Source organism: Eretmochelys imbricata, chromosome 17 (assembly GCF_965152235.1).
Source record: "Eretmochelys imbricata isolate rEreImb1 chromosome 17, rEreImb1.hap1, whole genome shotgun sequence".
Taxonomy (NCBI): Eukaryota; Metazoa; Chordata; order Testudines; family Cheloniidae; genus Eretmochelys; species Eretmochelys imbricata.
The window spans coordinates 3,553,869-3,579,896 of NC_135588.1; the positions used below are offsets into that span (position 1 = coordinate 3,553,869).

The 26,028-nt window shown below is 45.0% G+C and overlaps 1 protein-coding gene across 9 annotated transcripts in view; it reads left to right on the forward strand.

Annotated features, from left to right (window-relative positions):
• The window catches only part of LOC144276554 (transient receptor potential cation channel subfamily V member 2-like), a 45,956-nt gene extending 29,299 nt beyond the window's left edge, over window positions 1-16,657 (forward strand). For 4 of the 9 annotated variants that reach the window (XM_077836726.1, XM_077836724.1, XM_077836725.1 and 1 more), the window contains 16 exons: window positions 263-430; window positions 2,072-2,365; window positions 2,788-2,924; window positions 3,440-3,592; window positions 4,428-4,568; window positions 5,109-5,407; window positions 5,839-6,015; window positions 6,494-6,652; window positions 6,781-6,876; window positions 7,608-7,678; window positions 8,690-8,855; window positions 10,399-10,465; window positions 10,553-10,860; window positions 11,937-12,058; window positions 14,924-15,018; window positions 15,911-16,657. In XM_077836726.1, the coding sequence (XP_077692852.1) occupies window positions 2,127-2,365; window positions 2,788-2,924; window positions 3,440-3,592; window positions 4,428-4,568; window positions 5,109-5,407; window positions 5,839-6,015; window positions 6,494-6,652; window positions 6,781-6,876; window positions 7,608-7,678; window positions 8,690-8,855; window positions 10,399-10,465; window positions 10,553-10,860; window positions 11,937-12,058; window positions 14,924-15,018; window positions 15,911-15,999 (2,319 nt within the window). In that variant the 5' untranslated portion in view covers window positions 263-430; window positions 2,072-2,126 and the 3' untranslated portion in view covers window positions 16,000-16,657. Of the gene's footprint in view, window positions 1-262; window positions 431-2,071; window positions 2,366-2,787; window positions 2,925-3,439; window positions 3,593-4,427; window positions 4,569-5,108; window positions 5,408-5,838; window positions 6,016-6,493; window positions 6,653-6,780; window positions 6,877-7,607; window positions 7,679-8,689; window positions 8,856-10,398; window positions 10,466-10,552; window positions 10,861-11,936; window positions 12,059-14,767; window positions 14,836-14,923 lie in introns of all 9 variants that reach the window. The other 5 variants (XR_013348277.1, XR_013348276.1, XM_077836728.1 and 2 more) reach the window with 5 other exon arrangements.
• Window positions 16,658-26,028: the final 9,371 nt, after the last annotated feature.

Sequence of the window (26,028 nt, forward strand, 5' to 3'; positions counted from 1 at the left end):
TCTATCAGGGCAGCAGCATTTCTTGGGTGGAGCCCCAGCTCAGAATATGTGCTGTGCTTTTCATTTGGCTGCAGGTCTTGCTTTGTGCTGTGCAATTCAGAGTGGCTTGGTAGTTGACTAGCAGCCTGCTAAGGGGTGAATACACAGGGGAAAGCTCAGATGGGGACCAAAGAATGCCCTCTGGATTCTCCAGGGAGCCAGAAGGGGGATGTATTTCTTGTAAGATCTTTTTTTAGGACCCATTTTGCTTTTGTTTTTAAAGAGAACCTGAAATGCCTTCTGAGTAAATACGACTGTACATCTTTAAAGCACCAAGAAGGGATGGAAACTGCAGCTGAAAAAGAATTCAGGAACAAGAAGCCACAAAAACGCAACCTGGGTGTGGTATGAGTAATAAACACAGCTTTCTGAAGGCTTTGTGGCTGCCACAGTAAGTGTTTGTGGGGAGGGCATGAAGGGTGTGCAGGGGACTATGGGGTATATGTTTGTGTGTGCATAGGGGTTCTTGGCAATAGAATGGGGCCTAAGCTGCATGACTGAAGCCTTCTTATAACTTAAAATAAAATGGTTAATATAGACTTTCTTTGCATGTGCCTTTGGATTTCTCTTGCTGTGAACTACATGAAAATTGCTTTGTAAACCTACACTGCCTAGATCTAAATAAGCATCTCTGCATCCTAATCTAGAGCACAGTGCTTATACTGTGTTCCTCTGATGCTGCCCTGACATAGAATAGGGAGCCTGGCTTTCCAACTCTGCAGCATAATATTCCTGAGGAACTGTTAACTCTTTGCAGACAGCGCATGTGCATAAGGCACTGCTGATAAAGGATGTTTAGCTTGAATTGGTCGTGGGTGTTTCCTTGCCTTCTCTTAGACTGCATATAAACAAACCTTCAGTTATCTCTTCCTCTAGTAGATCCTTTTCGCGTATGTTCAGTGGGAGCTTGCATGGATGGGTCTGAGATCTACCCAGATATTTGTAAAGAGAGGGCTCAAAATGATGGAAAAAGAATACCAGAAATATTAGATTCTGGTGGGTTGGCCTGGTACTGTAATGGTTAGTGCTCAGCACTGCTATACAGCAGATCTTGCTTCATTCTCCCTGGCTGGGAGCGGTGAGGCTGCACTGTGCTCAGGCCAGGAGAGCAATATTTACCGGAACAGCAGCTGTACATGGTGTGCGTGTGTGCCCAGGTTGTTGATCAGAGGGTCAGAGCCCATGCGCATGTGGATAGCAGTGGCTGGAGCACACCACAGCTTTGAGGAGATGTTAGGTCATACGTACTCATGCCCCAGTATGTGATGCAGTAGTGCACAAGGAACATACTGTGTGTTAGGCATGAGTTTCTCCTGCAAATATGTCCCCCTTTCCTATTTCCAAACAAAGAACTGGAGCAAACCTAATGCTCTTTTCCAATGAAGGCCTGTTGTTAATAATCTTATCTTCTTGGGCCACTTGATAGCTAGCCTGTACTGGGTACATTAAGACAAGGACAATGGTGTCCGTGTCCTAAATGTTGATATTCGTCCCCCTCCTTTATTGCTGAGTCCTAATGGACTCCACACAGTACATTTTATCTAAGGACGCCATCCGTCAATCGCAGGTGAGGTTATCTCCCAAATGTGACACACCGCTTAGCACACCCTGCTGGTCTGTACTCTCTAACCTGCTTTTACAACTCTTTGGTTATTTCCCTGCCCCAAAGACTATTTAAGGACTTGATCCTCCCGTCTGATGGGTGCAGGCAAGCTCATAGACCTGGGCCGAGTCCCACTGAAATCAGCAGGTCGTTGAAGGGACCCACCTGTATAGATACGGTTGCAGGTACAGGCCCTTGAATGGTAAAAGTCTTTGGGGCAATGACTGTGCTGCCTTCTGCACAGCACTGAATAAACTCTAGGTGTTCAACAAGTAAATAACGAAGTTTCACTGGGCAGAGGGTACTAGACCATAGATCCCTGGATGATGGTTTGGGAATTTCTAGGAGGGAGCAGGGTTGACAGGGATGGACTGCAAGTGAGAGGTCTAATTCAGCTGCAATATCGAATGAATTCTCACTCTCCTGCAGATCTCTACTCTTACAGGGAGCTCTTTTGATGATCTGAAGCATCGTCCTACCAGACATGGATATCTCAAACGCTATGGTCAGGAAGCCAAACCTGTCACAGAACAGGCTGATGGGTGTGTTAGAAACAGATGACAGCATCCAGGAAAGTGCAGCTGGTAAACAGGGAGAAAGCAAAGGGGCCAAAGGAGGGAAGGAAGAACCACCACCCCTGGAGACTCCTTACAAGAAAGAGAGCAGTGACTTTGATCCAAAAATCAAGATTAACTTGAATTATCGACCAGGACTTTCCAGCAAGTAAGTAATTATGGGATCTGCCCTTGGGAAGCCTTCCATTACCAAGTGAAATTCAAGCTGGTGCCAGAAACTTTGCAAGAGAGTGAAAATGCACAAGTCCTGCATTCTTCCGGGGGGGGGTGGTGGTACACAGATGGAGAGGGATACATACTACCCCTTCCCCCCACACTCAGAGTGTGCACCTCTGTCTGGAACCAGAAAGTGCTGAGGCCAATACAAACAAACAAAAAGGGTTGGGGGAGTTAACTTTTTTTTTTTTTTTTGGTCTTTGAGCTGAAAGAGTTTGATTCTTTCTTTTGGCAAACTGCCGTGCCCATTGCTCTTCTTGCAGTGAAACCACGGCAGCTCCTGCATCGTGGGAGATTGGTACATACTCTCTTGTTGAGTGTCTAGAACATGGTTAACTCTTCCCATTTCTCCAGTAGCCAAAAGGACCCAAATCGCTTTGAAAGAGATCGGCTCTTTGGTGCTGTCTTGAGGGGTAACACAGAGGAGCTGGATGGTTTGCTTGATTACTTGAGCAGGACCTCCAAATTTCTCTCCAATTCAGAATATACAGGTAGATACAAGCTCAGTACTCCGGTGATTTAACACAGGCATGCCTTGAGGGTGGCCCGCATAGCTCAAAGGGTTTGTTGCTCGCTTTGAATTAGCACCAAACCAAAAGTGTCTAGGCTCACAACTCCCCCTGCCCACAATACACCCTTCCACCAAATCAAAAGTTTGAACTCTGAACCTCTTGCAGCCACAAACAAGAGTTTGTGTGGCCTAGGGCTCGAGCACGGGTCTGGGTGCTGCTCCCCGCTGTGCCACTGGCTTTGTGTCAGGCAGATCACTTCCTTTCTCCGTGTCTGACTTTCTCCATGTGTGAAATGAAGCTAATGATACTTTTACCCGCCTGTGTGCAAAGCACTTTGAGATCTGGGGATGTAAAGTGCTAAGCAATATGTTTTTTTTAATTTAATGTGTTTAATGCTACATTGACAGTTAAGTTCTGGGCAAGACGAAACTGATGGTGCAGTCATGTACAAAACACAATTATGCCCCGCTCCATGCTGTCTCTCTCTCTTCCAGATGCCAAGACAGGTAAGACCTGCTTAATGAAAGCCCTGCTGAATTTAAAAGATGGGACAAATGCCACTATCCCACTGTTGCTAGAAATAGACCAGAAGACTGAGACTCCAAGGCCACTTGTCAATGCTGCATGCACCAATAGTTACTATGCAGGTAAGGGTTCTCAAGCACTGTGTGACTGACTTTGAAGTCGACAATTAGCAAGGCAGCATCTATGGAAAATAACAGGAATTGGATGGATGCATAATTGATAGGATGTTGGAGTTCTTCGTTTGTGGAATGGGTATACTGATGGCCTGGACACAGAAAAGGGAGCTGGGCATTTCTGAGTTCTAATTCCATCTCTGATACCTACTTCTCTGGCCTTGAGCAATTCACTTAACCGCTCTGTGCCTCAGTTCTGTCATCTGAGAAATGGGGGTAATACTGGCTTATTTACACAGGATTATGGTGAGGTTCTGTTGTTAAGGTTTGTAAAGTGCTTTGGAGAAGCAAAAAGATTACGTAGTATTATTCAGTGAAAACAAGTTACATTTAAGAAATGAATGAGTTCTGCTAAGTGGATTTATCCTTTTAATAGCAAATATTCAAAAGAAACATACCTCTGTGTGCACGTATATTACCTTTATCTTTCTAGATCATTATTACTGCTTCATGGTCTTGAGGTCATGGGTCAGATCTGAGATCTTATCGTAACTCTAAAAGAAATTACACTGTTCAGCTCCTCGTAGTCTTGGGGGAGTTTGTGTCTGACAGCTCACATGCTCAGTGTCCAAACTGCATTTCCAGCGGTCGCTGTTGCAAGTCAGCATTTGCCACAAGTTCCCTGCACACAGTATGTCTGGGAGTCCATGATTATTTCACCATATTGACAGTATTGCTGGTGGTGATTTGATACGTTGGTGGGGTTTTCTGGAAAGGCCTTTCCTGCTCCATCTGTCCATGGCACCATCGCAACAAGCTCTGACTGCAAAGCCTGTTTTCTTAGGTCAGACTGCACTCCACATTGCCATAGAGAAGAGGCACCTAGGTTTAGTGAAACTGCTGGTAGAGAATGGAGCCGATGTCCATGCCAGAGCCCATGGTGAATTCTTCAGGAAGAAGAAAGAAGGAGTGGGTTTTTATTTTGGTAAGCCAGCATTGCAGGCTCCGGCTTGCTATCTGGGAACCCTGCAGTATGTGGAGACACTGTCCCATCCTGGGTTTGCCCCTCCACGCATTTGGTGTAATCTCCTCCATCCCATAACCCTGGGTGCCCCATCCTACTAAGGGCGCTAGACCTCTTCACCAGACTGAGCTCTCCTCTGCACCAGTCGGTGCTTGCCTCCTGCCGTTCAGCTGTGTGCACTTGTCCCTCTCGAGGGACATGGGACTGCTTCAGACCCCCCACATGTGTGGACTAAGCCCAAAAATAGATGGAGGGAGTGGATGCTGACGGCGTGCTGCCAAAATCTGAGTCTGGCAAAGTGGTCCAGCTGCTTCCAGAAGTAGCGAGGGATTGTTTTTCTGTACCAATTAACTACAAAACATCCAAGCCTGAATACAGAGATTCAGCCAGAAAAAGCCCACCACTGTTACAGTAACAAGACTCTGCAGAGTCAGATATAAATGTTCCTCCTAAAACTACTTTTTTTTTTCCCCCCCCAAAACCCTGCCTCCATCTCTCCAGGTGAACTTCCCCTCTCCTTGGCTGCTTGCACCAACCAGCTTGATGTGATAAAATACCTCCTTGATAACCCCTACCAGAAAGCCAGACTCCAGAAACAGGATTCCCTGGGCAACACGGTTCTCCATGCCCTGGTGATGATCGCAGATGACACCGAGCAGAACACTGAGTTAGTGAGCAAGATGTATGATGAGATCTTAAAGGCAGGCACGAAGATTAACCCAGCAGAGAAGCTCGAGGAGATAGTGAACCAGGCTGGGTTAACGCCACTGAAACTGGCTGCCAAGGAAGGCAAAGTAGAGGTAAACGCAATGAGAGCGGTTCTCTGGGCATGGCTAGAAATAGTGAGGACAGTGGAGTGAGTCCCCTGCCTAGAGGCTGGGTCTGATGTACGTGCATCCTACGTTACTGCACATGAGACTCTCCAGCAGTGCCACCGCAGGAGGCATGAAAAAACCCTCTTCCAGACCCTCCTGTTAGGAGCTGTGCTGATGTGATCACAGCTGGGAGCTCCTGGGCTGGGTTGAGAGTTGTTACTCCTTTGACTGAACTTTTAGAAGCTGTTCTTAGTTTGCCTCAAGTTCTTGGCCGGATCATATGTGTGACCAAGAACATACCTGCAAAGTGTATGCAGGCAGCAGGTTACAGGCTTGAAGACAACTCAAGTATGCTGGGAATTTCATTTTACATTCTAATGTATAATTAGTATAATAAACATAAACTTTCCCTTCAGATTTTTAGACACATTCTCCAAAGAGAGATCAAGGATCCAGAGTACCGGCACTTGTCTCGCAAGTTCACTGAATGGACCTATGGACCTGTCCATGTATCTCTCTATGACTTGTCCTCTGTAGATAGTTATGAGAAAAACTCTGTGCTGGAGATCCTTGCCGAGAGCAGTGACACACCAGTGAGTCCTGAAGACTTATTTAAAATCAAATATAGAATGGCTTTGTCCAGTTTTTTATAGTGTTACCATTAATTATGTAAATCATGTAGATTAATTTGGCATTTCAGATTGTTCTATTTTAGGGTGGGAAATGTGTGAATTTGTTCATTTTTTAATGATGAGGAATTTACATATATGGTTAATGTTATTAAACCCCTTCAGCTTTGTTGCTAATCTGCAATGAGGAAGGAGTTTGGGACCTTTATATTCTGTTCCCTGATGTGGAGCAGTGACTCAGCCTGGGTCTCTCCAAGTACAGGGCTATAGGACTCGGGCAGTATCCAAGTCCAATAGGATGCCAGCGTCCTTTCATGCTGAGAGGTCCGATGAAAGACACATGCAGGGCTTCTGGCCTCTGAATTCCAACACTGGATGAAGAAGGCTTTATGGTGATTCTGGATCCCTGATGACGTGTTATTTTTTCTTCCTTTCACCCTAGAATCGATACAAGTTGGTGGTTTTGGAGCCGCTGAACAAACTGCTCCAGCACAAATGGGACTCATTTGCTGCCAGGAGATTTTACTTAAGTTTTTTCTCTTATTTTATATTCATGGCCATCTTCACGGTCCTTGCCTACCATCGTCCCCTGCAGTTAAAGGTAGGGCTGGCTTACTTGGATGGGATGGAGTGAGCTTGAATGCTGGGGCTGTGGTTTAAGGGGTTTAAAGGGCTTTGGGTGGCTACAGCTCCCACTGCTGTCTTCACATTCTTGTTTTTATCTTGCAGTCTCCGTTTCCTACAGAGTTCACAGCTATCGGCTTCCTGCAACTCACTGGACAGATCGTTGTTTTCCTGGGAGGCTTTTATCTCATAATTGCTCAGGTACAAAGATATCTAAAAAAGAAAAGGAGTACTTGTGGCACCTTAGAGACTAACCAATTTATTTGAGCATAAGCTTTCGTGAGCTACAGATGAAGTGAGCTGTAGCTCACGAAAGCTTATGCTCAAATAAATTGGTTAGTCTCTAAGGTGCCACAAGTACTCCTTTTCTTTGTGCGAATACAGACTAACACGGCTGTTACTCTGAAAGATATCTAACTTATCTGCTCTGAAATAAAACCACCACCCCCATGGCATTGGTACACCACTCTTATTTATTTCCATAATATCATAAATGTGCATAAAGCTTCACAGATAAATGGAAGGAGAGGTTCCTGCCATCAGGTGCTTGCAATATAAGCAGGATATAGCAAGCAAAGGATGACACAAAGGGAGGATTAGTAAGATGGGCACAACGTAAAAGGTCACAAGAGGGGTTTTATATTGTACAATAGTAAATGTACATTAATGATTGGATAGACTATATTAAAAAGACACATACAAGATCTGTGGCTCCGTTACTATTTCTTTATTGGCTCTGTGTTACCAGGAGCCCTTTTCCATCCCTGAAGAGGGATGGTCTGAATTTTTCTATCATTGGAGCAAACAGTATAAGTATAAGAGCTATGAAGAAACCATTCGCTGTGCAGTAGATTATCCCAGCAGGGGCTGGACTCAGATGTGTCTTGCTGCGTTAAGGAACCATCCCTGTTGATTTCTCCCTTTTCTGTTAGGGTCTGTACTTTTCGAGGAGATGGCGGAACCTGAAGAACGTGTTCTCCGATGGCTGCATTGAGGTCTTTCTGTACGTTCTTTAGGTTGTGGGAAATGAAAGTTAATATAAAATCAAACAGCTGTTAAGAGGCAACTGAACTGGCAAGAGGTAGCTAGGCAGGTGGTGAGCAGAAATGACCCATTCTCTCTCACAGCATGCTTGTTCTGCTGTTATGTCATCTTTCCAACCAACTCTTTGCTTGTTGCTTCCACTGGTTGCCTCTTGTCATAACTCTAGATTGTGAGCTCTCTAGGTCTTTCTCTTTTTTTTCATCTGTACTATGCCTGGTGCAATAGAGCCTTGACCCTTGATTGGGGCATCAAGGTGCTACTGTAATACAGATGATAATAACATGAACTCATATGTGGAATTGCTCATTTAGTGACTGAGATTTGGCCATGTGGCCTAGTGGACAGAGCACTGGACTGGGATTCAGGAGACTTGGAGTCCATTTCTGGCTCCACCAGTGGCTCCCATTGAAGTCATGGCCTTGGGCAAGTCACTTCATCTTCCCGTGCCTCAGTTTCCCAGTCTGTAAAATGGGATAATACACTGACCTCCATTTGTAAAGCACATTGAGATCAATGGTTGAAGATCACTATATGAGAGCGAGGTGTTTTTGTTAAGGGGAAGAGACTTTATAATTTTCGTGTGTGTGTATATTTCTATATGTGATGGGTCTGATTCTCTCCATTTTTACACCAGTTATACACGTGTAACTCCACTGAAATCAGGCCTGGTATATGTAAATGTATCTGGTGGAAAAGAGATGAGTCAGGCCCAGTATATCTGAGATTTTCCGTAATGTGAACTTCACTAATGTCTAATGAATCTGCAATATACTTGTGCAGAAAGTATGTTACAGATGGATTTAGACACTAACTCACCTATAACTACAGGATCTGATTAGCTGCCACTTTATACCCCATTGGGTAACCTTGCAAGATGCAGCTGGCTGTGCCCAGTGTGGCACAAAAAGGATTTGGCGTTCAGACTTTCAGCTCACTGTGTGACTATGATTGTTTCCTCCCCTTCCCCCAGCTTGCTCCAGGCAATCTCACTGCTGCTTTCAGCTGTCCTGTATATTGTGGGTTCAGAAGACTATGTACCGATGATGGTATTCTCCTTACTGCTGGGATGGGTGAACATGCTGTACTACACTCGGGGCTTCCAGTGGACTGGGATCTATTGTGTCATGATACAGAAGGTCAGTATGGAGCAACAGCCTGTAAGAGATGGTCAGGGATATCAGGCATTGTCCAAATGTTGCAGTTACTGTTCTCCCGTCAGGACCATCAGAAACATGAAAGGAGCTAATACTTAGGCTGTGGACACTGAAATTCCATCCCATTTGAGTAAATGTATTCTCTCGGCAGAGGTGGGATGCTGCATGGGGCAGACCAGTGGTTCAGTTTGCAGCAGGTTTTCAAATATTGGCTCAGGTGACAAGAAAAAATGAGTTTGTTGGGACTCATCCTGGTCCCCCACAGTAGCTGACATTTGCCTGCCTGTCACAACCCTCCCTCCCCCGCCAATAAACAAAGCACAACACAAAACACAGAGTGCGAGTCTGTTCAGGAGATGTTTCCTAGCATTGGAAAGTCTGGATTGAGGCACATAAGCAGATTTGTGTGTGCTGCTCAGGATTGGAGAAGCAGGGGATGCTCCATATCAGAGATGAGGTACATCAGCAATGCGGGGAGGGGGGGAGTGAAAAAGAGAGGGGGAGGGAGGGCTGGCGTAGCCAGATGTGTTGTAGCAGTTCACAGCCCTGAGATGAATTTATAATAAAAAGAGAAAAAGTGTATTTTCAAAGAACAGAGAATCACAGATTCAAGTGACCAAGAATTATGGAAACAGATGGTTATAATAAAACAGAAGCATAACATGCATCTAAGAGACTAATCATAACCTTGACAGGCTACTCTCCTGTATCTCAAAACATTTCTCGCCGTCATGCAGAGCCCTTATGCAGAGCTTGCTGATCTTCATTCAATTCAGGATCCAGGTTGTTGTGATCCACCCCCCTCTGCCAAGGATGTTCCTCAGTGAAATAGATCACAAAATGTCCTTTTTTTTTCTCCAAAGTTTGCCGTCCTTTCGAGAGGCAGGAAAGCCCCTAGTGCTCAGATTCCTGTGTGCTCTCCCATGTTTGTTTCACCCCCTCCCCCCACCAGTCAACTTGGTGACTTCATATGCAAATAGCACTTCCTGTGTGTTGGTTTAAAAATGCTTAATTTACATGAGAGACAGGGCGGATAGGTCTGGGGAAAGCTGCTTATCAACCCTGCCTGGAACACAGATTCTAAAAATATTTTCCGTATATACGTACAACTTTTAAAATAACACCCGTACTTGCATCTCTCAATGCTTATGGTGACCAGTATGGCCTAAGCTTTCCTTTGGTACCTCACACAACATTCTTTATAGATAAATACAATGACAGCAATGAGTTAGGTATACTGAGTTTGTCAGGCCTAATAGGAGTTGGTGACTCGGAGCAGTGAACCACCAGTGGGCCTCTGTATCACATCCTCATCTATTGAATGGGAGTAATAATACTTCCTGACCTGCCTCCCTTGCGAGGGACTGTGAGGATTAATGAGTTAATATTGCCGGAACTGGTGCAGAGCCAAATATCATTATTTGATAGGTGCGCTAGTTTCCTGTTGTCCTGGTAATTTTGTGCTGTAAAAATATCATGTGAAGTTATTGGTGATTAATAACGCTGCCTTTTGCTCTGTCTCCAGACCATCCTGAGGGACCTGCTGCGTTTCCTCATGGTTTATGTGATCTTCCTCTTTGGCTTTGCAGCAGGTGAGGATTGACTCAGCACTGTGTTACAGGCAGACCTGCCAGGAGGAGACTTGCCAGGAAAGATTCATTGTTCTGCTTTCGTTACAGCTCTGATCACCCTCACAGGGGATGCTCCTCCAACTTCCCAGAACAAGTCTGTTACCCAAGAGGATGGCGATAAAGGCCATGTTGTGTACAGTGGGTTGCTGAGCACCTCCTTGGAGCTCTTCAAGTTCACCATCGGCATGGGGGACCTGGAGTTCCAGGAGCATGTGAAATTCAAATACTTTGTCCTGCTGCTGCTGCTGCTGTTTGTGATCCTGACCTACATCCTCCTGCTTAACATGCTGATCGCCCTGATGAGCGAGACTGTCACCAGTGTCTCTGGTTACAGCAAGAGTGTCTGGAAGCTGCAGGTATGTCCGTTGCACCACTCACCTGGTCTCTAATATAGGCCTTATATTATGTGCTAAATGTGGGCCTGAGAGAGCCATTTGCAACAAATTCTCTCCCGCTGTGCATGCACTGGGATATCAGATTTGATGCACGTTTTCACTGAGCTCTAAAGTTTTATTTAAAGTAGTAAAAGTGTAATGAGATTTTTCTCTCTCCACGTTTCTATAGTACCCATCACCTTAGTATCTAAAGTGCTGAGATATCTGCCTTCCAGATCTACTTGTAAAGACTGTGACCTCCTTACTGGGTGGGACTGTACATTGTAAGTGCTTCTTTGTCACTTCCCTGCCTCTGGGAGACAAGAGGAAGTGACGCTGCGCTGTGGTGCTTGTTGAGGGAAATTAACAGCTGAGTTTATTGGGAGATTTATTCCAACTCCTCAACCTGGGAGAGCTGATTCTGGTCTTCCAGAGGCTCCATGCAAGCAAGCTCTCCTCGCAGATTGAGTGACAATAAAACACAGGATAAAACCCCAACAGCATCACAATACTTTCATTGGTTGAGCATACCCTGGGAGCAAAACCATGTTAGGAGACAGACGTTTAACCCTTTTGCAGGTGTCATGCCTTTGTTACTTGAGATGTTTCTGTTCTCGTGTGGGGGGGCTCTGTGAAGATTTATCTGTGTTTTATACCTTCTGTTGGCTTACCCCAGTTTGGAGGAATTTCTAATGCAGTTAGCAGCTCCTTCCATGACTTGTAAGGTGATGCTAGGCTGTGCTTAGTCAGTCTGGGAGCTAGAGAGAACTACAGGATCTGTCAGAGTCCAAAATCCCCTTTTATACTGATGGCAACCCAGTCCTCTCTTTTGCTCTATCTAGAAAATTGCAGAGTTTAGAGTAATTTCTTAAGCCCACAGGCCTAGGAGACTTTAGGGTATGTCCTGACAGCAGTAACAGAGCCAAGGAACATTCACAAAAGTGCCTTTCCCAGTCACGACACTGGTGGATGGGGAAGACTTGACTGGAACTTAGGCTAGCTCCGTGACTGGGTTTTGGCTGCACCAGTTCTTCTCTAACACGGACTTGTACCCTCAGAGAGCCATTGCCATTCTGGAAATAGAGAAGTCCTGGCTGTGGTGCCCAAGAAGAAGGCAGAGATCTGGCTGCTTCTTGTCTGTGAGCCTTGATGATAAGGAAGATCAGAGATGGTGTTTCAGGTAAGATAGAAAGTGGAGGCAGCTGCCCACATTCTGAATTCTGTGTGTTGGCCTTGTGTGTGAATGGGGGAGCCTGGTTTGTTCATATCTGTGTGTATGTATCTATATGTATGTATATGAATGAGAAATGCACCTATGGACACTCAATTATCTAGGTTTCAGAATAGCAGCCGTGTTAGTCTGTCTTCGCAAAAAGAAAAGGAGGACTTGTGGCACCTTAGAGACTAACCAATTTATTTGAGCATAATCTTTTGTGAGTTACAGCTCACTTCATCGGATGCATAGAATGGAACATATGGTAATATACACACAGATAAGTTGGAAGTTACCATGCAAACTGAGAGGCTAATTAGTTAAGATGAGCTATTATCGGCAGGAGAAGGAACTTTTATAGTGATAATCAAGATGGCTCATTTAGACAGTTGACAAGAAGGTGTGAGGATACTTAACTTATTAAAGAAATAGATTCAGTATGTGTAATGACCCAGCCACTCCCAGTCTCTATTCAAACCCAATTTAATGGTATCTAGTTTGCATATTAATTCAAGCTCAGCAGTTTCTCCTTGGAGTCTGTTTTTGAAGCTTTTCTGTTGCAAAATTGCCACCCTTAAATCTTTTACTGAGTGGCCACAGAGGTTGAAGTGTTCTCCTACCCGTTTTTGAATATTATGATTCCTGATGTCAGATTTGTGTCCATTTATTCTTTTACGTAGAGACTGTCCGGTTTGGCCAATGTACATGGCAGAGGGGCATTGCTGGCACATGATGGCATAGATCACATTGGTAGATGTGGAGGCGAACGAGCCCCTGATGGTGGGGCTAATGTGATTAGGTCCTATGATGGTGTCACTTGAATAAATATGTGGACAGAGTTGGCATCGGGCTTCGTTGCAAAGATAGGTTCCTGAGTTAGTGTTTTTGTTGTGTGGTTGCTGGTGAGTATTTGCTTCAGGTTGGGGGGCTGTCTGTAAGCGAGGACTGGTCTGTCTCCCAAGATCTGTGAGAGTGAGGGATTCTGCCCCCCCATCTCTCTGTGTGTGTGTGTGTATGAGAGATGGGGGTGGGGGGAAATCAAGACATTACCCTGCTCGCTCCTAGATAATCGAGTATCCATTGGTGCATTTCTCATGCTCCCCCATCACCTTTTGTATCTAGGCATCATGTAGTGCTGGTAGTTCTACTGCCTTGTGTTACAGCCAGGAGACTGTCCTCCTCTCTTCCACGGCCCCTTTCTCCTGGAATGGGGCCCTTTGACCTGCAAGCTGGATCCTGAAAGGAAAGCAGCTGGACTCAGTCTGAGTGGTTTGTCAGTTGCAGTGGAATTACCAAATCAAATTCCCCCTGGCCTTGCCTATGCTGGTACTGTACTATTTCCAGCATTGGTTTTGGATGCATGCAACTCCACTGATGTTCGCAATGCTGGATGCTGTGGTGTAGTCAAGCCTCAGGCGTTTTGCTTGTCGTCTTGCGCTACTCCTGAGGAGGTGAAACTGCTGGCATCTCCTCTACACTTGCGCTTCCACTGGTGGTACCAATGGTGGAGCTGTCCCAATGCTAGCCCAGCTGTGGGAAGAGCACTAATGTCGACACGCCCTCAGTTTTCTGGCTGTGTGAATGCTGCTGCTAACCCCTCTGCAATGTGCTACTTGAACCACAAAGTGGCAGCACTCCCTTTGTTCATGTAAAGTGTGGGAGACTGGGACCTGGAATACCCCTTATCCTCATTCAACAGGGGGAGCCAAATCTGGAGCGCTCCGATAATGACACCAGGACCTTATGAATTGCATTGTGTCATTCCATGCATAGGGACTTTGCTGTGGGAAAACTCCGTTAGTTAAGTGCCCACCCCCCTTCCAGGCATTGGGGTGTTATTTAAACACCGGCACTGTTCACAGCACAGAGGAAGACACAGAACTAGCGCACTCCACAGGGCGTACTAGCTAAATAAGAACTCCCTTGGCAACAAAGCCGCTCCTGATGGTGCCGCCAAGTCATTAGTGCTGTGGCGATAAGACCACCATCCATCGGAATAAGAAAAGGAGTACCTGTGGCACCTTAGAGACTAACCAATTTATTTGAGCATGAGCTTTCGTGAGCTACAGCTCACCTCATCGGATGCATACCGTGGAAATTGCAGCAGACTTTATATACACACAGAGATCATAAAACAATACCTCCTCCCACCCCACTGTCCTGCTGGTAATAGCTTATCTAAAGTGATCATCAAGTTGGGCCATTTCCAGCACAAATCCAGGTTTTCTCACCCCACCCCACCCCCTTTTTTTTTTTTCAGGAAAAAAGGGGGTGGGGTGGGGTGGGGTGGGGTGAGAGAGCCTGGATTTGTGCTGGATATGGCCCACCTTGATTATCATGCACATTGTAGGGAGAGTGGTCACTTTGGATGAGCTATTACCAGCAGGAGAGTGAGTTTGTGTGTGTGTTTTTTTGGAGGGGGGTGAGGGGGTGAGAAAACCTGGATTTGTGCTGGAAATGGCCCAACTTGATGATCACTTTAGATAAGCTATTACCAGCAGGACAGTGGGGTGGGAGGAGGTATTGTTTTAAGATCTCTGTGTGTATATAAAGTCTGCTGCAGTTTCCACGGTATGCATCCGATGAAGTGAGCTGTAGCTCATGAAAGCTCATGCTCAAATAAATTGGTTAGTCTCTAAGGTGCCACAGGTACTCCTTTTCTTTTTGCAAATACAGACTAACACGGCTGTTACTCTGAAATCCATCGGAATGGATGTCACTGGGATGCCACAGATGCAGCCTTGGTACGCAGCTATATGGTCAGTATGTTTTGCCCCAGTGCCTCATTGTCTACTGGCTGATGGGGGAAATTGTTCTATTTTCTATCTCCAGAGTGGAGGAGATTAACTGGGCCAACTGGGAAAAGGAGCTGGGAGTCATCAAGGAGGATCCTGGGAACTCCAGAGACTTGGAAATAGAATCCCTAGGTAAAATATCCCGGGGCTGAGCAGAGGATGTCAGCCCCTTTTCTACTACCTGCTGGGCAAATGCTTTATGCACTTTGCCTGTTATCTCTTTGGTGGACTCTGTGTGCCAGAAATTTCAGGTGGATTTGCCCTCACCCCCGATATACCCTGTGAAACTGCTGTCTATCAAGTGTCTTGCAGCCATCGCACCTTCATTTGTGATCTGGTCAGCGTGCACAATCCAAGTAAGCTTGGGTCTGTTCCGTACTTGAATGGAGGACGCCTTAAGAAAAATAATGTTCTGCAATAAACACTGTTGAGGATTCAGTTAAGTGCCTTCAGGTCCAAACTAAACCAATGGCCCAGGTGTTTCCTTTTATGGGAAATGTAAAACTAAGGTCCAGCCCCAGTGTGGTGTTAAAGGTCCCAGGGCACATTCAGCAAGAGTCGGGGTGTTAACCTTGGCATCGTGGCCAAATTCTAACTTGTAGAATCACATTCTACTTGCCTGAACATCCTCCGCACTTTCAAGTGGATACAGTCCCATCCCCCTTCACCACCTCCTGTCTTGAGCTGTGGTGCAGCATACCTGTGCGTGGTTAAGGAGCCCTACACTGAAAACAGAGATTTGTTCCTTTCAATGAAAATATATTGTTTGCTTAATCTGCCAGGTCTTGTGTAGGAGCCCCATCAGGATTAACCCGACCCTTTCACTGTTCCATCTTTGGTTCGTCTCCAACTGCTGGCCTAAAGGGAGTGGGATGGGGAGGTTTACTTCAAAAATGCCTCAAATAGAATTTTTTTAGTTTTATGTAAACCTGCAATAGCCCTAGGACCAGCTCAATACCCTCTTCCTTATCTTTGTCATCTCCCTACTAACTAAGGGCCACCATTGTTATGTCTCGTGTTACAGTGAAGAGAGTGCGGGACAGGATGTCACGGGCGCAAGCAAACTCAGCAGAACTGGAGAAGCAGTTGCCATTACATCCCATCAACCAGTAAATGAGAGGAGGCCACTAGAAAAGGACAAGCCAAGAGACTGTAGCATGTTCTCGGCATTGGGATCCCGTCGTTGCTCCCATCTGTAACGGAATTCTTCATTCTATGGTGCCACTAATGTTGAGATGTAAAAAGTAATCCGTATTAACATGTCTCATCAAAGACTGTGTTTCAGTCTGTGTTTTGTGCGTACAAAGTATTTCCTTTGAAGAAATAATTTCTGTTCAACTTCTTCTGCCTGATACTTTCTTCCTACAATGCTTAAAAAGAGGATGTGTGTGTGAGAGAGATTGGGGGTGTGTATCCTCAATGGGATGGTTTTGTAATCGAAGCCTCAGGTTTGAAATTTCTCTCTGGAAGGCCAGGTTAAAATTTCATTTGAGTCAATTTAGCCCTTCATGCTTGTGAGACAGGAAAACTTAGTTCCATGCAGCTCAATATGTGTAGAACTTTTGGATGATACTTTTCCAACCACAGGACCTGTCTGCTGTGTACTGACAGTATAAGATACCAAGTACTTTTTGTGAGAACAGAACTTTGTCCTAGTGTTTGTGGCCAGAAAAATGTTCTCTTCTGCACTGTTATCCTCAATCACACATGTGACTGCATTTCAGGCAATCTATCTGGGAAGTGCTTTGGAATTAAAGGTGTATAAAGCATTGTTCAAAGTTTCTGATGGCATGAGGTTGGCTTGTATGCAAGACAGTGTGTGTCACTTTGGGAGGTGTGTTAAGAGGTATTCAAGCTGAAACATTAAGCTCAGAGCTACGGCTTCTGTCATAGCAAAGGTAGCAAATCTTGGCATTTTGACTGCCTCAGAACCATTGACCTGTATCTGAACGGAAGGTGGCAAAGTCACTTGAAAGTTGTATGCTTTGCTAACAGCTGCACTCCAAGCTGTTTCTTATTGAAACTGTGACTTAGAAATGCAAATATATATGGCATCCCTTCCCCACAGGTGTGCTCTTCTTCAAATGAGAGCTGCTGAGCACTGCATATCAGAGCTTCTTGAAGATGCAGGGGCTAATACAACCTCTGCCATTTTCACCCTTCTTAAACAACTTCCTGTTCGCTTCTGTGGACTTCTGTCATGCTCCAAATGGTTGCTAAGTTTATGTTGATTTTCATATGCTGACCACCTCAGACAGGGTGAGAAGCATGCTGTGAAATTCTGCTGGAAAGCAGGAAGAGAACTTTAGTCCTCTGTATTAAAAAAAAGTGGTAGCTTGAAAATTTTCCATATGGTATCCAGTGCACCAGGGACGTTTCACTGAAAGAGTTTGTCTCAGGGGTTTCTAGAGCTCCACATACACACTCCTGGAGCGGGAGACCCAGGAGTGGAGGAGCACAGGGGATGATGTGCTCTGAGTCAGGGTTGGAGTGTGTTGGCAGAGTTGGGCGCAGTCTCTGCTTGCCCTAGGCCAGGCTCAAACCAGTGCTATCGGACCCTTGTTTTCATGAGCACTGAAATGTGACAGAGACCTCCAGCCAATTCCCGCATCCATCTTTGAAGTTGTAAATGCATCATCTTGGTTTCCAATGCGTCTTTGATCAGAGGGAACAGCCAAAGGCAATGTTCAAAGAAGCATTTTAATACTAAAATGTTGGGGAAAGTGAGTACGTACTATGGCAGATTAGGCAAAACAAGACCTGCCATTTCAGATCTCTGCCTGGAGGCGGAACAGGGAAACCAGGCAAGTTGTCATACAGAGATGAATCGACTCTGTCCTTTTGCTGAAGTGATACTGTCGTGGATTGATTTCTTTCCCTTTTCCCCACCCTGGTGTTCTTACCACTTTCTCAGCTGACTCTCCCTGTTCATTCTCAGACCCCTGCTCTAGCTACTAGATCACACGTCCCCAGGCATCACCGTCTGCTGCCTCTTACTGGTGAAGGTGGCAAGATCACTTGAAAGTTGTATGCATTGCTAGTGGCAGCACTAAGGGCAAGAAGCTGTAGCAGGATTTCCTGGTGCTGGGAAAAGTTCTGTTTCCTTAGTTCCTGTCTCCCCATAGAGCCATGTAGCTTGAAAGGCAGGTCCATGCAGAATCGTAAATGTTTTACACATTCATTTATTTTATTGATTCTTCACATTTTACAAGTTGAGCTCTTAGGTGGAGGAAGCTAAAGGTGTATCTGTCACACCAGCAGGATTAACATCCTCTGTAAACAAACCATAACTCACAATAAACTGGGGTGGAGAGCTCACTTTTCTAAGGGAATCTGCTTCTAAAGCCCTCTGAAGAAGACCAGAGCAATAAATTATTAGGAGCTACAGTTATCCTAATGCTGAGTCAGAGCAAGTGTAATCATTTAACGTCCCACCCTGAAATCTTCTGAGGCAAAAATAAATCAGTTAATCACTGAGGAAAAACTGTAAAGGGGGAGAGAAACAGCTCTTTAATTCTCCTTTCAGGAGGTCAGAGTGCTGTAGGATTGGCTATTCTTATGTAGAGCTTCAGAGAGCTCCTCCCACTCTTATTACAACGTACTTTCCATTCTCGGGTCTGTGGCTAGCGGAAGGAGGCTTTGAAACTCAACGAGCCAAGGGGCTCTCAGCTCCGAGAGAGAGAGAGAGGCTTTGAAAAACTAGACTCTGCAGCTAAGTGTGCACAAGCTGCATGGAGTTAGTTCTGCACCAGTTCAGCTTGCAGACCTCTGATGCAAGTTGTTTTGTGATTAGCAGTGAGCTTTGAAACCACCAGGAATACAACTATATTCTAGAAAACGTTGGGTTTTTTCTAAATGGTTCCTCTGGAGCTTTTTAAAGCTCTTCATTTCTGAGAAGGCTTTACGCCTGCTGGCTGTGTGAGTCACAGTGTGGCCAGACAGACGAGGATAGTGTGTATGTGTGACTGTCACATGCAGTGACTAACACATGCTTCATGCTCTGATGTAATTTCTTCTCTGTGCAAAAGGAGCAAGCAAATATCTGTGAAACTGGAATAATGCTGCCCCTCCGTGCCATGAAGCTTAGTTGTTGAACGTTGATGAAGTACTTTGTGACCCTTTTGGTGTAGGGGAGCTAAAAAAGGGCAAGGTGGTAATACACTAACCTCCTTTGGAATTGGGTACATTCTTCTTTCCCCAGAATATTGGGTATAATAAACACAGATGCTGCAAGCTGGGAAAGACCAGCCTGTTTCTAGAAACGCTTCCTCTACTTCCCTGTGAACTTCTCTAGCCCCCGAGCATTGCCAGTCTGTGAGGAAACCAGGTTTCTGCCATCATGAACCAGTTACTTGGGGCTATTTCTGTGCAGCTGGAATCCAGTCACAAAATAGGTCAGAGCAGTGTTGGATTAGCCACTGGGCCAATGGGGCCCATGCCTGGGGGGCCCCTGGAAAAATGGGCACCCCCATGCCCTGACCCACTCCACCCAGCGCTCCTGTCGGGGAGTGGAGCAAGACCCCATGCCCCGACCCCACTCCCTGTCAGGAGCCCCGGGCAGGCAAGGCAGGCGTGGCAGGGCAGGGCAAGCCCTCATGCCCCAAACCCTATTTCTCTGGCAGGAGCATCAGGAGGGGGAGCGGGAGGGACTGCAGGTGAAAGGGGTGGGGAGGGGCTTCCACTTACTCTGACCCAGGGTCCCACAAACCCCTAATCCGCCTCTGGGTCAGAGTAGAATGCAGCACGGGTATTTAACAAACACATACTGACCCTTCCGACTCCTAGGCCTTGCCCTTATGAAATGTGGTACAGACACCCCAAAGGGGGGGACACTAGGAGCAAAGGATTGGCAGCAGAGGGAGTGGAAGTGATAAGGTTTCCTTTCTTTAGTGTGCCCTACATTTTCAGTAAACTTCCCTTTCAAGAGCCAACATTTCTGATAGTAACAATGTACTAACCAGAGAGAGAACAACAGCGTTGTGTGGGAAAGAGGAAAACCTGGGTCTAAAGTGAGCGATGTCTGTCATGAGGCACATCTGAAAGGTGACGTACCTTTTAAATCCCTGCTTGAGTGTATTGAAGTTTATTCCACTCTGTTACCGAGACATTTCCATAGGATGACGACACCTCCAGGTAGCTAGCATGGAAAGTGAAGATGCATAGTGCAAATACCTCACTTAGCAGCTTTCAAAGAGAAAAGGAGTACTTGTGGCACCTTAGAGACTAACCAATTTATTTGAGCATAAGCTTTCGTGAGCTACAGCTCACTTCATCGGATGCATACTGTGGAAAGTACAGAAGATCTTTTTATACACACAAACCATGAAAAAATGGGTGTTTACCACTACAAAATGTTTTCTCTCCCCCCACCCCACTCTCCTGCTGGTAATAGCTTTTCTAAAGTGATCACTCTCCTTACAATGTGTATGATAATCAAGGTGGGCCATTTCCAGCACAAATCCAGGGTTTAACAAGAATGTCTGGGGGGGGGAGCGGTGGGACAAAACAAGGGGAAATAGGTTACCTTGCATAATGGCTTAGCCACTCCCAGTCTCTATTCAAGTGTTGGATCATATTAAAGAAGTTCTGTATTAAAATCACAAATGAGTTTGATTCCCCATAGTTTAAATTCCAGGGTATTACTAATTAAGAGGTCTCTTGTTTTTTGGTACCGTTTCTCTCCCTCTGTGTGTGAAACTTGCAAGCTGCTAATTGTGTTAGTACATTCTAAGACAGAGTCTGTCTCAAAGCAATTCACAGAGAGAGAGAGAGACTCAAAGCAATACTCTAACAACAGAAACAGCACCCAGAGACTCCCCGCCCTTTTGTTGTATTAACAATTGTGATTAAAATAGCGATAGAGAATGTAAGTGAATGGATGCTTGGTGTGGATAATAACTGAATGATCAGGGAGGTGCCAGCCTAAGAATCCAGTGTCCATCGGCTGAAGAAGGCATCAAGTGGAAATAACCAGAGGACCCCCGGAGGGCAGACTGGAATCCACCCAACAGCCTCAAAAATGGGAGAACCAAAGAACAAGATAACATCTAGCAGCACGGAGCCGTCAGGAATGTGCTATCTGCTGATTGATTCAGCAACAGCATGATGAAGCAATTCCCATAGACTGGCATAGGAAGAAATTCCTATACAAATAGACTCTAAAAAGTGAGAACTTTGGGGTCTGATTCTGCAAACCAACTTCCAGGAGCATCAGATGAGCATCTGACAAGGCCCTGCTCCCTCCTCATGTCCAGGCCACGTGACCAGTGGCTTGGCATGAGCAACTCTAAGGCTGGTAACTATGATAACAACCTTGCAGAACCTGTGTGTGTGTGTTTGTATGAATGAATGTGTGAATAAATATGAGATTGAATGGAATGTTATAGCTATAACTAACTGCTTACTATGATTCTTTCTGTATTCACAATAAATGTGGTATTTTGCCTTTTTCCCTTTAATAAGATCCTGCTGGTTTTTATTTTATTGGTATAACACAAGCCTAAGTTAATTGTATCCAATTTGCAAATGAATTCCAATTCAACAGTCTCTCGCTGGAGTCTGGTTTTGAAGTTTTTCTGTTGTAATATTGCAACTTTCATGTCTGTAATCACGTGACCAGAGAGATTGAAGTGTTTTCTGACTGGTTGATGAATGTTATAATTCTTGACATCTGATTTGTGTCCATTTATTCTTTTATGTAGAGACTGTAGAACCTTTTGTAGTGGTAAACGCCCATTTTTTCATGGTTTGTGTGTATAAAAAGATCTTCTGTACTTTCCACAGTATGCATCCGATGAAGTGAGCTGTAGCTCACAAAAGCTTATGCTCAAATAAATTGCTTAGTCTCTGAGGTGCCACAAGTCCTCCTTTTCTTTTTGTGACTACAGACTAACACGGCTGTTACTCTGAAACAGCTTTCAAAGGTAACCCACAAGGATACCCTGGTAATGGCTACAGATGCTGGTAGACAGATAGAGGCACTGATAAAAATGGTCTGCCAGTAGTTTGCCGCATCTATATTTCAATGTATTTCACTAGAATACACACTGAAACCTCAACTAGGAAATCCACAACAGACTTGCCTAACTGTGTCTCAGCAGCCAGCAGTCCTGGGAGAGTCATCTGCAGGCAGAGTGCGATATTGAAACTACAGTCCTGCATCGTTCACGTGAAAGCCAGGAACAGAGTTATGAGGTCCCTTCCATGCCTTCTCTTTTTAATAAGTAAGTGAATTTTATTTATTTTCCACCCGCCTAAATTAGAAAACGTAAGTCTTGGACTGTGAAAAGAAAGTTGTGAATCTGAGGACTTGAGGCAGTCACTTAAGCTGACGAAGTAAAGTGCTTTATGCCTGCAGCGTATTTTGGAAGTTTCAAGGTTTCAGCACTTATTGTAGATGCACTGTATAAAAGTCCTTGTTGCAAAATTATTGGTTTTCTAGTATTTCAGCATGATCAGTTAATCGTGGGGGTGGGTAGGGGGGTAATTTCAGTGTCTTGTAAGTTCTTGCAATTCTCTAGAAAAAGCTAGTGTTCGTGAAATCCACTGGGCTCAACTGTATTAAGGGGACGGACAGGTAGGGACTCAGATATTATAGTGGTGAGGATCATATAACTGCCTGGGTATATAGATAGACTGCACTATATAATCACAATGAATCAACTGAGAAAATTCTGTTCTCATTTACATAAGTAAAAAGCTTTATTTAGTCAGTGAGGTTAGTGTCTTTACACTGTTCTAATGGAGAGCAGCGTGTGAACCAGTGTCTTTATGTCCATGAGCTCTCCCTTTTATAAGCATCCTGAGAAATACATGTCTGTGTGCCAATCAGGGAATGCATTCAGTAATTCATTGCCCATGGAGATTTGGCTGGCTGAACTCTGATCGAGTGTTCTGAACTTAGTATTTAGGATAAAAAGAGAACCTCTTTCTCAGCCCTTTATTTGGAAATAAGGATTGATGATATAAATAAAGAGGCAGATACGAATTAGAAAATTCACTTTGAAATTCTGGAAGTAAGAAGTTAAATATAAATGAGGACAAATAGCTGTTTAAAAACCTACTCACTTTTGATACTGGCAGGATGCTTCATTTCCAGGCTGCTCCCTGCAGCTACTCCCCACAGGAGCTAGGAGCTCTTTTGTCACCAAGCACCAGAAGTGAAACCCAGGGACTGTCTCCTGTGTTTTCCATGCCCCTGCTGTTGGCATCCAAGCAGCTTGGAGGAGAAGGTGAATCAGCCTGACTCACATGAAGTGGGGAAGGAGGGAATAAGAGGGGAGGGAGTAGCAACCTTCATTCAGCCCCTTCTTCATATGTATTTTGTTACAATCTTGACGTGATCATATACAGTTTCCTCCACAAGACCCGTGCCTTATTCAGTGCACTGACTGGACCATGCTCTGGGGATGAATCAGGGTTGTGGAGGAGACTGTTGTCTATAGAACCCCTTCCTCATTTGTTGCAGAAGTTGGAAGTGAATGAGGCAGGGGATTGCAGGAAGAAAGAGGATGGTTGCATGGTTAAGGCAGTTGATTGCTGCCCTGGGAAAACTGGACTAGCCACTAACTATGTGTTCCTTATTTTATGGGTGCTCAACTTGAGACTGTGTGGTCTGATTTGCAGAAGCGCTGGGCACACAAAACTGCAACTGAAGTTGTTTGGAGGAGGGCTTTGAACATACAAAGCACTATAAAAATGCTAAACGCACTGAAAAATCAGGCCCATGGCATCTCATGTTAGGCACACAAAATTAGTGGACATTGACAATTTTGGCTTTAATCTCTCTGTGCTTCAGCCCCCATTAATAAAATGGGGCTAATCCTACTACTGCACCTCACAGGAGTGCGTGAAGATAAATTCACGGATGTTTGTGAAGCACTCAGATAGCACGGTGAGGATACCTTAGAAGAGTCCACAGGGAAATAAATAATTTGCAGGGTTTGGCTGGTGTGTGGTGAATATGTCTTGAGACCACACAGTGAACGATGAGGATAAAAAGAAATATTGCATAACTACCCAGAGTATATTGCATAACCTCCCCCCCGCGCAGCGAACAAGGCAGGGTTCCCTTGGAAAAACCAGTATGTGTATCAGAATGCGTAATCATAAGTGGGGCGAATTAGGGGTGCACAGCTAACATTAATTCTGGCATTTCCTAAATTGAGTGATTGGCTTTGCAACCTCAATGTTCTTTAAACATAATTTTTGTGAGCGTGTGTTGTGTGTTAGATTGCATGCATCTGAAATAGGTTTTATAGGTCAGCCATTGAAGAGTAGAGTATTGTCTGTTAGGTGTATTCTCCTAGGATACTAACATTAGGTTAACATACTCAAGCTCAGAGTTATAGGTGACTTTCATCTTTATTAACCATGTAAACACTGCATGGGGATTTCTACAATTCTAATTAAAACTCCCGAACTCCTACTCTGCCCGGATCTAACTCATGTAAACTTGAACTAAAATGGAATAGCTGTCAGTGACCTCTATCCCATCTTAGCCTACAACAGAGCTCCTCTCTTCAGTGCACTTTGGTATCCTCTGTCACCCTTTTCTGTGCCTGTGGGTTTTATCATCAGGTGTTAGCCTGTAGACGCTGGGCTCAGCTCTGGGTCTAAGCATGTCCTGGTTATGTGCTGAGGAGCTTTCTGTCAGTTCTATCCCTTGTATATAAACTCCATAGCTATTTTGCCCATACAGAAAAGGCCACGTCCATTATGCATCAGTTAATATGTGATGCACACGGCTTTTTATTTATTTTTTTCGTGAAAAACACCTTTTCAGAGCCCTGTCTGAACATTAATTCCTCATTCCTCAGAACACCCCTGTGGGAGGAAGATCAGTTTTAGCCTCCTTTTATGAGTGGGGAGATTAAGGCACAGAAAGGAAGTGACTTGTTTATACAGCAAGTCATTGGCAGAGCTGTGTTTAGAATTTAGGAGTTCCTGGTTCCCAGCTCTGTGTTCTTTCCTCCAGCCCTTGCTACCTCACAGTTTTAAGCAATTCCATGGCATTATTCGTAAGATTAGAGGTTTGCCCCATGGCTGTAGTTTTGCCTTTCCCTTCTGCTGGTGTGCTGTGTGCACTGGTTGTCTGCGTGACTACCCCAGAGATGGCTGCATTTCAGGGGGGAAATGATTCTAATGTAGTTTTATAAAGCATTTCTGACGGAAGGGGCCTTATAAACATACTGTTATATTAGACATGCACTACGCCAAAAGATGCATGCACAATTCAAGAAGCATACCCACCCCCATCCCTACTCCTGCTTCAGAAGTTCAGAGCCCCGAGACACCCCCCAACCCACCCCCGAATGCCACAGTCTGCACAAAATGCTCTAAATAGCTCTGGTGTGAGTTCTGGAGCTACACTCTCACTTAAGCCCTGTGTCTCCTCAAAGTGTGATTGTCTGTCGGAGTGGCTTTGCAGGAAGGAACCCATACAAGCCTGATTTTGGCAAAGCCTGTGACACACATGCAAAGCCAAAGATAAACATGATATAGACAAGCCGTGGTCTCTGTCCCCCTGGCAATCTCAGGAGAGAAATCAATGTTCACAGGTTTGCAATAAGTACAGATGCCTCTCCAAACCCAGCCTCCCAGCCTTTTGAATTTTGCTCATGGCTGATTCTGTTGGCAAAGATTTCACAGCACATTGCTTACAACAGTCTCTAAGCTACCTTCCCTTCCTACATAGGTGGGCAGATTATCTCATAATTTTCCACAATAGAGTTTCTTGCAACTCTCTCTGAAGCAGACAGGCTACTAGACTAGACTTCGTTATTCACCTTCAAGTCTCTCCTTAAAAAATCTCCCCTGGCCTGATGGCTAAAATACCCCGACAAGAGTACTCCCAGCTATCTTCGAGACACCACTGACTTCCTGAGGAAACTACAATCCATTGGTGATCTTCCTGAAAACACCATCCTGGCCACTATGGATGTAGAAGCCCTCTACACCAACATTCCACAGAAAGATGGACTACAAGCCGTCAGGAACAGTATCCCCGATAACGTCACGGCTAACCTGGTGGCTGAACTTTGTGACTTTGTCCTTACCCATAACTATTTCACATTTGGGGACAATATATACCTTCAGATCAGCGGCACTGCTATGGGTACCCGCATGGCCCCACAGTATGCC